Genomic DNA, 13,769 nt, shown 5'->3' on the forward strand with positions numbered 1-13,769 from the left:
AGGAAAACGGGGAGGAGGTAAAAGAGAGAAAGCAACGATTTTTTCCGTGTTTCTCATTTCCCTGCAGCTCCTCCCAACACGCTAAACTTCAACGGAGCGCATCGTAAGAGGAAGACGCTGGTGGCCCCAGATATCAACATTTCTCTGGATCAGAGTGAGGGATCCCTGCTGTCCGATGACTTCTTGGATACCCCTGATGACCTGGATATTAACGTGGATGACATCGAGACCCCCGATGAGACTGACTCGCTGGAGTTCCTGGGGAATGGCAACGAACTGGAGTGGGAAGGTAAAGTTCGGGGTCTCTCGGGGGCCTGCGGGAGGGCCCCCACCTTTCTGTCTCTGGATTCCTATAGGCTCAGAGAGTCACAAGTGGGGCAGGGGCTCTAAGCTGTCTAGCCTTAAATCCAGGAGATCAAGGCTGCAGTGAGACGTGATCATGCCACTGCACTCCAGCCTGGACAACAGAATGGGACCCTGTCTTAAAAATAAAATTTTTGCTGGGCGCGGTGGCTCATGCCTATAATCCCAGCACTTTGGGAGGCCGAGGCGGGTGGATCACAAGGTCAGGAGATCGACCTCATGATCACCGTGGCTAACACGGTAACACCCTGTCTCTACTAAAAATACAAAAAATTAGCCAGGCATGGTAGTGGGCACCTGTAGTCCCAGTGACTCGGGAGGCTGAGGCAGGAGAATGGCGTGAACCTGGGAGGCGGAGCTTGCACTGAGCCGAGATCATGCCACTGCAGTCCGGCCTGGGCGACAGAGCGAGACTCCATCTCAAAAAAATAAAATAAAATAAAATAAAATAATAAAATAAAATAAATAAAATAAAATAAAATAAAATATTTAAAAAAGAGTGAGACCCTGTCTCAAAAATAAAATTTTTTTTTTTTTTTTTTTTTTTGAGACGGAGTCTCGCTGTGTCGCCCAGGCTGGAGTGCAGTGGCGCGATCTCGGCTCACTGCAAGCTCCGCCTCCCAGGTTCACGCCATTCTCCTGCCTCAGCCTCCGAGTAGCTGGGACTACAGGCGCCCGCCACCACGCCCAGCTAGTTTTTTGTATTTTTAGTAGAGACGGGGTTTCACCGTGTTAGCCAGGATGGTCTCGATCTCCTGACCTCGTGATCCACCCGCCTCGGCCTCCCAAAGTGCTGGGATTATAGGCTTGAGCCACCGCGCCCGGCCTAAAAATAAAATTTTTTAAAAAGAGAGCAAGGTGGGGCTGGGCGCCATGGCTCACGCCTGTAATCCCAGCACTTTGGGAGGCTAAGGCAGGCAGATCGCGAGGTCAGATCGAGACCATCCTGGCTAACACGGTGACACCCCGTCTCTACTAAAAATACAAAAAGTTAGCCGGGCGTGGTGGCAGGTGCCTGTAATCCCAGCTACTCGGGAGGCTGAGGCAGGAGAATGGCGTGAACCCGGTAGGTGGAGTTTGCAGTGAGCCAATATCACACCACTGCTCTCCAGCCTGGGCGACAGAATGAGACTCTGTCTCAAAAACAAAAAAAAGAAAAAAAAAGAAAGGGAAGGAGGGAGGGAGAGAGAGAGAAAGAAAGAAGGAAAGGAAGGAAAGAGAGAGAAAAAGAAAGAAAAGAATTAAGGACCGGCCAGCACGGTGGCTCAAGCCTGTAATCTCAGCACTTTGGGAGGCCAAGACGGGTGGATCACGAGGTCAGGAGATCGAGACCATCCTAACACGGTGAAACCCCGTCTCTACTAAAAAATACAAAAAACTAGCCGGGTGAGGTGGCAGGCGCCTGTAGTCCCAGCTACTCGGGAGGCTGAGGCAGGAGAATGTCGTAAACCCGGGAGGCGGAGCTTGCAGTGAGCTGAGATCTGGCCACTGCACTCCAGCCTGGGCGACAGAGCGAGACTCTGTCTCAAAAAAAAAAAAAAAAAAGGAATTCAGGACAATGCAGTGTCTCATGCCTGTAATCCCAGAGCTTCGGGAGGCCAGGGTAGGAGGATTGCTTAAGGCCAGGAGTTTGAGACCAGCCTGGGCAACATATCGAAACCTTATCTCTACAAAAATACAAAAATTAGCTGGGTGTGGTGGTGCCCAACTGTAGTCCCAGGTATCTGGGAGGCTGAGGCATGAGGACCGCTCTCTGTGTGCCAGGCTCCTGGGAGAGTAGAACCCAGGCACGCATGTCCCGAGTGCCCTCGTGGTTTGATGAAGCAGATGCGTTCACCAGCTCTGAGAAGCTCCAGGACACAGGTCCTTAACCAACAGAGCACCCTGGGAGGCCAGCAAAGGGAATGTCCAGAAAGGCTTCCTGGAGGAGGCGGCATTTGAGCCAGGCCTTGAAGCGGGAGTGGGAGAGGAAAATGGGTCAGCAGGGCAGCCAGGTGGGGAGAAGAGAAGGACGTGTGGGTTCCGGCACCAAGGGACACGGGAGAGGGGAAGGAAGGCTGAGTGGGAGGGCGGGAGGTATCTGGACTCGCATCCATGCGACTCTTCCCCTCCTGCTTCTAGATGACACCCCCGTGGCCACCGCCAAGAACATGCCCGGGGACAGCGCAGATCTATTTGGGGACGGCACGACGGAGGACGGCGGTGCCGCCAACGGGCGCCTGTGGCGGACGGTGATCATCGGGGAGCAAGAACACCGTATAGACCTGCACATGATCCGGCCTTACATGAAAGTGGTCACCCACGGAGGTGAGACCTGCCCCTTGGCGCCCCCTTGGGGCTCCAGCCCGGCCCGTGGGGCATCAGGAGGCTCGTCAGTGCCCCTCTCTGAACCTCAGTCTCTTTGTCTGATGCACTGGGATGTTAAGCCGTCAACTCGCTTGGGGTGGACGGACTATGGGCAAGGTGTGCATGGCCAGGCAGGCGCAGTGCTCCTGCCTGGTCACTGTCATTCCCCAACAAAGGCAGAGACTGGCTGAGGGGTCACTGGCTACTGTGGCTCAGAGCCTTGCCCTCCGGAGCGTGTGGGCACCGACTGGCTGAGGGGTCACTGGCTATTGTGGCTTAGCGCCTTGCCCTCCCGAGCGTGTGGGCACCGGGACGTGGTGGGTGGTGCGCAGGAGGCAGCTCAGGGCTGGGAGAGGAGTCTGACGTTGCCGACCAGCTGCCTCTCCGCAGGGTACTATGGCGAAGGCCTCAACGCCATCATCGTCTTCGCAGCCTGCTTCCTTCCAGACAGCAGCCTCCCCAACTACCACTACATCATGGAGAACCTCTTCCTGTGAGTCCCCGCCCGCGTGGGCAGCCTTGGGCCAGCTCTGACGCCTCCCTGGACGCAGGGGCACCAGGTTGCAAGGATTGCATTGTGGGCCTAGGAAGCCTGCCTGGCACCAAGGAAGGGCGTGGCGGCCACAGACCTTGATCTGAGTCCCTGCTGGCCCTGAGGCTCACAGTGGCTTTCCTTCTGGGCCACCCTGTTCTCCTCACCGTCCTCCTCCTCTTCCTCCTCCTCCCCTTCTTCCTTCCTCCCCCTCCCCTTCCTCCTCCCCCTCCCCTTCCTCCCTCTCCTCCTCTTCCTTTTCCTCCTCCCCTTCCTCTCTCTTCTTTTCTCCTCTTCCTCCTTTTCGTCCTCTTGTCTATCATTTACTGAGCAGTTACTCTGTGGCAGCCGTGGGCTAAGGGGTTCCCATCTGCTAACACATCCCACCCTGACCACAGCCCTGTAAGGCAGACGCCATTCCCTCCATTCTACGGGTGAGCACCCTGAGCACAGAGAGGTTGAGTCACTTGCCCAAAGACACACAGGTGTCATTTTATGATGACAGATACAGGCAATACGCACACAGCACCTGATAGCTGATATGAAGAGCTCATCAATCATGACAACTCTTATCATTGTTATTAGTAAGATTTCCATCTTCAAGCCGGGCACAAGGCCTCACGTCTGTAATCCCTGCAGTTTGGGAGGCTGAGGTGGGAGGATCGCTTGAGTCCAGGAATTTGAGACCAACCTGGCCAACATGGTGAAACCCCATCTCTACTAAAAATACAAAAATTAGCCAGGCATATTAGCGGGCGCCTGTGGTCCCAGCTACTTGGGAGGCTGAGGCAGGAGAATCGCTTGAACCCGGGAGGCGGGGGTTGCAGTGAGCCAAGATGGCACCACTGTATTCCAGCCTGGGTGACAGTACGAGACTCCGTCTCAAAAAAAAAAAAAAAAAAAAAAAAGCAAGGTCTAGAGACCAGCCTGGCCAACATAGTGAAACCCTGTCTCTACTAAAAATACTACAACTTAGCTGGGCTTGGTGGCAGGTGCCTTTAATCCCAGCTACTAGGGAGGCTGCGGCAGGAGAATCGCTTGAACCCGGGAAGCGGAGGTTGCAGTGAGCCAAGATCGCACCACTGTTCTCCAGCCTGGGCGACAAGAACGAAACTTCATCTCAAAAAAAAAAAAAAGCAAGACTCAATAAAAGGGTAACTGCCCTAGGAGGCTGCCCGCTGACACTCATGTGGAGTGTGCTGGGATCATCCATGTCCGCTCCCACCCTGCAGTCCGCCAGGACAGCAGACAACACCAGGACCAGTGCGGCTGGCCCAGCCAGGGCAGGGGTGGAGGCAGGTGGGGTCGGCACCACAGGCGTCCTGACGCTGGACCCCTCCATGTTGGGTCCCTGCCTTCTGTGCCCCGTGAGCAGGTACGTCATCAGCAGCTTAGAGCTCCTGGTGGCTGAGGACTACATGATCGTGTACCTGAACGGCGCCACGCCCCGGCGAAGGATGCCGGGGATCGGCTGGCTGAAGAAGTGCTACCAGATGATCGATCGGAGGTGAGGTGGGGATGCCTCAGGAAGCACAGCGGGGGCATGAAAATCACACAGGGGGCCGGCCTTGGTGGCTCACACCTGGAATCCCAGCATTTCGAGAGGCTGAGGTGGGAGGGTCCCTTGAGCCCAGGAGTTTGAGACGAGCCTGGGCAACACAGCAAAACCCTGTCTCTACAGAAACACTTATAGGCTGGGCGAGGGGGATCACACCTGTAATCCCAGCACTTTGGGAAGCCAAGGTGGGCGGATCACCTGAGGTCAGGAGTTCAAGACCAGCCTGGCCAACATATAGTGAAATCCTATCTCTACTAAAAACATTCAAAAATTAGCTGGGCGTGGTGATGAATGCCTGTAGTCCCAGCTGCTTGGGAAGCTGAGGCAGGAGAATCACTTGAACCCAAGAGATGGAGTATGCAGTGAGCCAAGATCATGCCACTGCACTCCAGCCTGGGCGACAGAGCAAGTCTCTGTCCCCATGAAACAGTCACTCCCAATTCCTTCTCCCCAGGCCCTGGCACCCCCCATCCTACGTTCTGTCTCAGTGAATCTGATGACTCTAGGGACCTCCTAGGACTGGAATCACACAGGATTTGCCCTTTTGTATCTGGCTTTCCTCACTGAGTGTGACGTCCTCAGGGTGCATCCACATTGTAGGCTGTGTCAGAGCCTCCTTCCTTTTCATGGCTGCATAATATTCCATTGCATGGACGTACCACATGTGGTTTGTCCATTCCATTCATCTTGATGGGCAAGGGCTGCTTCCACCCGGGGTTATCGTAAATAGCCTCAGAGTGACATTAAAATTGAGCCAGCAAATCCGTCCTTGCACCCAGGTTAGTGGAGGGAGGCTCCAAGGACAGGCTGGTCCCTCCTAGGGCATTAGGTGGTGAAAATACAATCTTGGCTGCTCAAATAACTGCCAACCTGGTTCACCTGCTCTGCACCACGAGGTCTCTATCTACCTCATCCACCTTGGGGTCTTAGGGACTCAAAGGGTGTGTCTTTATCCCACCATGGGACCCCCATGTCTTGGATGGGGGCAGGGATTTGACAGGTACCTGGAGACCACATGTGAAATGAGCAAAGTGACGAATGCTTGCCTGTGGCTCTCCCGTCCCACCCAACTCCTCCCTCCCGAGGGCTCGCCCCAGGAGCCCATCTTGCTTCCTTTGCGGCCCCACACAGATTGCGGAAAAACCTGAAGTCCTTGATCATCGTCCACCCCTCGTGGTTCATTCGGACTGTGCTGGCCATCTCTCGCCCTTTCATCAGGTAAGATGAGGAGGCTACAACCCGAGTCTGGTGGCCTGAGTGTGTGTGAGTGTGTGTGTATGCATGCATTTGTGTGTGCATCTGTGTGTGCACATGTGTACGTGTGTGTGCATCTGTGTGTGTGTGCATCCATGTGTGTGTTTGATCTGCATGTTCCAGCTTCTCTATGATGATACGTATTATTGCTTTAAACAGTTTTAAATTGCACACAGCCAGGCACCGTGGCTCACACCTGTAATCCCAGCTACTCAGAAGGCTGAGGTGGGAGGATCGTTTAAGGCCAGCCTGAGCAACATAGCAAAACCCCCATCTCTACAAAAAATACAAAAATTAGCAGGACATGGTGGTGTGCACCTGTAGTTTCAGCTACTTGGGAGGCTCATGTGGGAGGATGGCTTGAGCCCAGGAGGTCAAGGCTGCAATGAGCCGTGATCAAGCCACTGTACTCCAGCCTGGGTGACCGAGTGAGACCCTGTCTCAAAAGAAAATCAGCCATGCATGGCATCACACGCCTGTAGTCCCAGCTACTCAGGAGGCTGAGGCAGGAGGATCACTTGAGCCCAGGAGGTAGAGGCTGCAGTGAGCCTGGGAGACAGAGCAAAACCCTGTCTCTAAAAATAAAAGATATATATACATAAATAAATAATATGATTAATTAACAACAAATTTAAAATGTAAAACTATATATATTCTATAATGTGTATCATAGTTACTACGTTAAGCATAGAGTAAAACAGATCAAGGGAAATAAAATTAGGCATGTTAAATGCCTTATTCAATCCAATAAAATGTCATGCAAATTTAATTTAATCTGATGCAAAACACTGAATTGAATAAAGATTCCTAATGTTCATGTTCCCAGTTACAAATCTGGGATGAGTGAAAGAGACGACAGGACACATTCACAGCAGGCACGATTTTCAAGGCAGACTCTTTGAACATGCTGTTTTCAAGGACTGCTAAGTACCCTGAAGGGGTTTATTTACATATTAGCAAAATGAGATGAGGAATACACTAATTATGGATCATTTGCACTAATAATGAATCACGCAGGCAAAATGGCAAACACGCATTTCAGTCTAAGAGAATTGCACTTTCTCCTCTATATTCCAGAATTCAGAAACATAGATTGCCTTTGCCTTTTTTTTTTTTTTTTTTTTTTGAGACGGAGTCTCGCTCTGTCGCCCAGGCTGGAGTGCAGTGGCCGGATCTCAGCTCACCGCAAGCTCCACCTCCCAGGTTTACGCCATTCTCCTGCCTCAGCCTCCCGAGTAGCTGGGACTACAGGCGCCCGCCACCTCGCCCGGCTAGTTTTTTGTATTTTTAGTAGAGACGGGGTTTCACCGTGTTCGCCAGGATGATCTCGATCTCCTGACCTCATGATCCGCCCGTCTTGGCCTCCCAAAGTGCTGGGATTACAGGCTTGAGCCACCGCGCCCAGCCCACCTTTGCCTTTAATGTAGATATTGGGTTGGTGCAAAAATAATGGGAGTTCTTGCCACACTTTTCATTACAAAAACTACAATCACTCTTGCACCAACCCAATAATTCTATTCTTCACAGGGCGCCATGGCTCATGCCTGTAATCCCAACACTTTGGAAGGTCGAAATGAGAGAATCACTTGAGCCCGGGAGTTCAAGACCAGCCTGGGCAACATAGCAATACCCTGTCTCTACAAAAAAAAAAAATTTTTTTTAATACGGCCGGGTGTGGTGACTCAGGCCTGTAATCCTAGCATTTTGGGAGGCTGAGGCAGGTGGATCACTTGAGGTCAGGAGTTCCAGACCAGCCTGGCCAACACAGCAAAACCCCATCTCTACTAAAAATGACAAAAATTAGTGGTGGCTCACGCCTGTAGTCCTAGCTACTCGGGAGGCTGAGGCACAAGAATTGCTTGAGCCTGGGAGACAGAGGTTGCAGTGAGCTGAGATTGGGCCACTGCACTCCAGTCTAGGTAACAGAGCAAGACTCTGTCTCCAAAATAAATAAATAAATAAATAATAAAAGAATTAAATTCTATCACTTTTGGTTTATTTGGCCATGGAGAATGTTGAAGATGTAATTTTTTTTTTTTTTTTTTTTTTTTTTTTTTTGAGACGGAGTCTCGCTCTGTCGCCCAGGCTGGAGTGCAGTGGCCGGATCTCAGCTCACTGCAAGCTCCGCCTCCCGGGTTCACACCACTCTCCTACCTCAGCCTCCCAAGTAGCTGGGACTACAGGCGCCTGCCACCTCGCCCGGCTAGTTTTTTGTATTTTTTAGTAGAGACGGGGTTTCATCGTGTTAGCCAGGATGGTCTCGATCTCCTGACCTCGTGATCCGCCCGTCTCGGCCTCCCAAAGTGCTGGGATTACAGGCTTGAGCCACCGCGCCCGGCGAAGATGTAATTTTTGACTCTACAAAGGGGGAAGGAGCTGTAAGCTATCCCCATTTAAAAGCCAACAAGACTGGAGGCTGATTATGGGCTCCTATACAACCCTGAGGTTTCATGATTATATAAATGAAAAGGAAATTTCTGGCCGGGCGCGGTGGCTCAAGCCTGTAATCCCAGCACTTTGGGAGGCCGAGACGGGCGGATCATGAGGTCAGGAGATCAAGACCATCCTGGCTAACACGGTGAAACCCCGTCTCTACTAAAAAAATACAAAAAAAAACTGGCCAGGCGAGGTGGCGGGCGCCTGTAGTCCCACCTACTCGGGAGGCTGAGGCAGGAGAATGGCGTGAACCCGGGAGGCGGAGCTTGCAGTGAGCTGAGATCCAGCCACTGCACTCCAGCCTGGGCGACAGAGCCAGACTCCGTCTCAAAAAAAAAAGAAAAGAAAAGAAAAGGAAATTTCTATTTGTGCCACGATGATCTAAACATTCGGCATGTGGCCGGGCGCGATGGCTCAGCCTGTAATCCCAGCACTTTGGGAGGCCAAGATGGGTGGATCACCTGAGGTCAGGACTTCGAGACCAGCCTGGCCAACATGGTGAAACCCCATCTCTACTAAAAATACAAAAATCAGCCAGGCATGGTGGCGCATGCCTGTAATCCCAGCTACTCGGGAGGCTGAGGCAGGAGAATCGCTTGAACCCTGGAGGCAGAGGTTGCAGTGAGTTGAGATTGCGCCATTGCACTCCAGCCTGGGCTACAGGATAAGACTCTGTCTCAAAAATAAATAAATAAATAATTTAAATAAATCTTTAACCTCTAAAGATACACATAAAACACCAGGCACGGTGGCTCACACCTCTAATCTCAGCACTTTGAGAGGCTAAGGCAGGAGGATCGCTTGAGGCCAGGAGTTGAAGACGAGTCTGGGCAACAGAGCGAGACCTCCATCTCTACAAAAAAAATTTTTTTAATTAGCCAGGCCTGGTGACACGCACCTGTGATCCCAGCTACTCGGAGACTGAGGGAGGAGGATCACTTGAGCCCAGGAGGCCAAGACTGCAGTGAGCCATGATTGCACCACTGCACTCCAACCTGGGTGACAGAGTGAGACTCTGTCTCTAAAAAAAAAAAAAAAGAATACCATGATGTGCTGGTGACGAAACACCACGTGGTACCAGATGGCCAGAGCTCAGGGCTGGACAGGAAAGAACCATTCATCCCTAAAGAACAGAGAATTGGGCCAGGCGGGGTGGCTCATGACTGCACTTTGGGAGGTAGAAGCGGGCAGATCATGTGAGGTTAGGAGTTGGAGACCAGCCTGGCCAACATGATGAAACCCCATCTCCACTAAAAATACAACATTGGCCGGGAGTGGTGGTATATGCCTGTAGTCCCAGCTACTCCGGAGGCTGAGGCAGGGGAAATCGCTTGAACCTGGGAGGCGGAGGTTGCAGTGAGCCGAGATAGCACCGCTGCACTCCAGCCTGGGTGACAGAACGAGACTCTGTCTCAAGAAAAAAAAAAAAAAAAACGAGAATCAATTGGCAGCCCCACGTGCCCCCTTCTTGTGCCCAACTGAGTGTTGGCTGTGCCGTCCTGTGCAGTGACATGGAGGGAAAGCATTCTTGGGGAAAAGTAACACAGACGAGCAACTTTTAGATGATGGTAAAACAGCCTGTAGAGCCTAAGACCATCTCCCCGCCTCCTGACTTCCTTCCAATAAGATCCTCATTGCAAGAACCCATGTCGAGTGCATGGCCCTGCTTGCAAGGGCCTCGGGGCAGACCCGGGGTCTCCACCCCATACATGGGGTGCAGGAGAATTAAGGCTGTCATCGGGCGCAAGGGAGGTATCGTCATCTGCCCTGGGGCATCCTGGAGTGGGGTCCTGTGGGCATCCCTGTCGCCACGGCTCTGTCTGGACCTAGGTAACCCCCACCCCACGGGTTGCATTTCAGACCTCTCTCTCCTTCTCCCCTTGCCAGCGTGAAGTTCATCAACAAGATCCAGTACGTGCACAGCTTGGAAGACCTGGAGCAACTCATCCCCATGGAACACGTCCAGATCCCAGACTGCGTCCTGCAGTAAGTGGCCCCACAGTCCTCCCCGCCGTATTAGTCCATTTTCGTGCTGCTGATAAAGACCTACCTGAGACAGGGCAATTTACAAAAGAGGTTTAAGGGGCCGGGCGCGGTGGCTCACGCCTGTAATCCCAGCACTTTGGGAGGCCGAGACGGGCGGATCACGAGGTCAGGAGATGGAGACCATCCTGGCTAACACTGTGAAACCCCGTCTCTACTAAAAATACCAAAAAACTAGCCCGGCGAGGTGGCGGCGCCTGTAGTCCCAGCTACTTGGGAGGCTGAGGCAGGAGAATGGCGTGAACCCGGGAGGCGGAGCTTGCAGTGAGCCGAGATCGCCCCACTGCACCCCAGCCTGGGCGACAGAGAGAGACTCCGTCTCAAAAAAATAAATTAATTAAAAAAAGAGGTTTAAGGTAAGGGACTCACAGTTCCATAAGGCTTGGGGGAGGTGTAGCTCCCAGTCATGGTGGAAGGCGCGTATCTCCCATGGCGGCAGACAAGAGAAGGCAATTTGTGCAGGGAAATTCCCCTTTATAAAACCATCAGATCTCGTGAGATTTACTCACTATCACGAGAATAGCACAGGAAAGACCTGCCCCCGTGATTCAGTGACCTCCCACCAGGTCCCTCCCACAACACGAGGGAATTATGGGAGCTACAATTCAAGATGAGGTTCAGGTGGAGAGACCAGGCAAGGTGGCTCACGCCTGTAATCCCAGCACTTTGAGAGTCTGAGACGGGCAGATCACCTGAGGTCAGGAGTTCGAGACTAGCCTGGCCAAGATGGTGAAACCCCGTCTCTCCTAAAAATACAAAAATTAGCCACGTGTGGTGGCGCACGCCTGTAATCCCAGCTACTCAGGAGGCTGAGACAGGAGAATCGCTTGAACCCGGGAGGCAGAGGTTGCGGTGAGCCAATATCGCACCATTGCATTCCAACCTGGGTAACAAGAGTGAAACTCCATCTCAAAAAAAAAAAAAAAAAGATTTGGGTGGAGATACAGTCAAAGAATACCACTCCAACACCCCCCTACTGGGTCCCCCTGGCTGCCAGGAGCCAGCAATGAGGGGAAACGCAGACTTGGAATGGGGGGACTGGAATCCACCAATTTATTTCCTGGAGCCCCTCAGGGACCTGGAGCTTGGGGAAGGGATGGGCAGTATCAAGTCCCGTTCTTTTTTCACTGAACGTTACATCATCAATACCTCCTCTAGGTTCATGCTGCAAAAATCTCCTTAAACATACATTTTTTTTATTGTGGTAAAATACACGTAACATTGAACTTGCCATGTTAGCCATTTCTTTTTTTATTTTAATTTTATTTATTTATTTATTTGAGAAGGAGTTTTGCTTTTGTTGCCCAGGCTGGAGTGCAATGGTGCCATCTCGGCTCACCACGACCTCGCCCTCCCAGGTTCAAGCAATTCTCCTGCCTCAACCTCCCAAGTGGCTGGGATTATAGGCATGCACCACCATGCCCGGCTATTTTTTATTTTTATTTTTTGTATTTTTAGTAAAGACAGGGTTTCTCCATGTTCACCAGGCTGGTCTTGAACTCCTGACCTCAGGTGATCTGCCCGCCTCAGCCTCCCAAAGTGCTAGGATTACAGGCATGAGCCACTGTGCCCGGCCTGTTTTTTGTTGTTGCTTGTTTGTTTTGAGACGGAGTCTTGCTCTGTCACCCAGGCTGGAGTGCAATGGCGCAGTCTCGGCTCACCATGTCCTCCGGCTTCTAGGTTCAAGCAATTCTTGTGCCTCAGCCTCCCAAGTAGCTGGGATTACAGGCGCCTGCCACCATGCCCAGCTAATTTTTGTATTTTTAGTAGAGATAAGGTTTCACCATGTTGGTCACGCTGGTCTCAAACTCCTGAGCTCAGATGATCCACCCGCTTCAGCCTCCCAAAGTGCTGGGATTACAGGAGTAAGGCACCGTGCCCGGCCAACACATAAACATTTATAATAAAAAATGCACCTATGGGCCAGGTGCAGTGGCTCATGCCTGTAATCCCAGCACTTTGGGAGGCCGAGGTGGGTGGATCACAAGGTCAGGAGTTTGAGACCGGCCAGGCCAACATAGTCAAACCCCATCCCTACTAAAAATACAAAAAATTAGCTGGGCGTGGTAGCAGGTGCCTGTAGTCCCAGCTACTTGGGAGGCTCAGGCAGGAGAATCACTCAAACCGAGGAGATGGAGGTTGCAGTGAGCCAAATCGCGCCACTGCATTCCAGTCTGGGCGACAGTGCAAGACTCCATCTCAAAAAAAAAAAAAAAAAAAGAAAAAGAAGAAGAAAATAAAAAAGAAGAAGAAGAAAAGAAAGAAAAAAGAGAGCTTGTTTCTCTGCTTGAAAAGGAAAAGGAATTCCCCCAGAAAGTGTATCTCAGGGGAAAAAGAAAGGTCGTCTCTGACATATTTTTCTTTCTTTCAGATACGAAGAGGAAAGACTGAAGGCCAGGAGGGAGAGGTGTGTGCAGAGTGGCGTCTGCTGGGGCTGGGTCGGGGCAGTGGGGGGCTGAGCTGGACTCTCAGTTAGGAAAACCCAGTGACTTCCAGGCAGCAGGGACCGTTGTCCTGTGCAGGGCTTAAGATGCTACCCCTCTGGCAAGGACGTTAAACTCAGACCTGGGTTCAAATCCTGGCTCCCACATTTAGCTGCAAGGTTACATTAAGCAAATAAAATGCTAACAACCACCTTGGAGGTTATTGTGCAAGATGAGGGACCCTTGGCAAAAAAAAGGTTGAGCACAGACTTCACCCTCCATAAAGCATAAAAGTCAGGACGGCCTCAGTGGCTCACCCAGCCCTTTGGGAAGCTGTAATCCCAGCACTTTGGGAGGCTGAGGCAGGAGGATCATGTGAGGGCAGGAGTTGGAGACCAGCCTGGGCAACATGGAATAACCCCATCTCTACCAAAAATACAAAAATTAGCCAGGCGTGGTGGTGCGTGCCTGAAATCCCAGCTACTTGGGAGGCTGAGACAGGAGAAGAACTTGAACCCGGCGGCGGAGGTTGCAGTGAGCCGAGATCGTGCCATGGCACTCCAGCGTGGGTGACAGAGCAAGACTCTGTCTCAAAAAAAATAAATAAATAAAAATTAGCCAGGTGTGGTGGCATGCGCCTGTAGTTCAGCTACTTGTAGGAAGACTGAATTGGGAGGACTGCTTGAGCCCAGGAAGTGGAGGCTGCAGTGAGCCATGATTGTACCATTGCACTACAGCCTGGGCAACAGAGCAAGACCCTGTTTCAAAGCAAAAAAAAACAGCCTTTATCATGCTAGATCCGATGTCAGCTTTG

The 13,769-nt window shown here is 51.8% G+C and overlaps 1 protein-coding gene across 7 annotated transcripts in view; it reads left to right on the forward strand.

The window, feature by feature from the left end:
* Window positions 1-13,769, forward strand: part of ATCAY (ATCAY kinesin light chain interacting caytaxin) — a 112,039-nt gene that overhangs the window by 89,869 nt on the left and 8,401 nt on the right. For 4 of the 7 annotated variants that reach the window (XM_077979519.1, XM_077979517.1, XM_015122484.3 and 1 more), the window contains 7 exons: window positions 68-289; window positions 2,485-2,670; window positions 3,100-3,202; window positions 4,617-4,748; window positions 5,931-6,017; window positions 10,377-10,475; window positions 12,904-12,939. In XM_077979519.1, the coding sequence (XP_077835645.1) occupies window positions 68-289; window positions 2,485-2,670; window positions 3,100-3,202; window positions 4,617-4,748; window positions 5,931-6,017; window positions 10,377-10,475; window positions 12,904-12,939 (865 nt within the window). Of the gene's footprint in view, window positions 1-67; window positions 290-2,484; window positions 2,671-3,099; window positions 3,203-4,616; window positions 4,749-5,930; window positions 6,018-10,376; window positions 10,519-12,872; window positions 12,940-13,769 lie in introns of all 7 variants that reach the window. The other 3 variants (XM_077979518.1, XM_077979516.1, XR_013409586.1) reach the window with 2 other exon arrangements.

Source organism: Macaca mulatta, chromosome 19, assembly GCF_049350105.2.
Source record: "Macaca mulatta isolate MMU2019108-1 chromosome 19, T2T-MMU8v2.0, whole genome shotgun sequence".
NCBI classification, from domain to species: Eukaryota; Metazoa; Chordata; class Mammalia; order Primates; family Cercopithecidae; genus Macaca; species Macaca mulatta.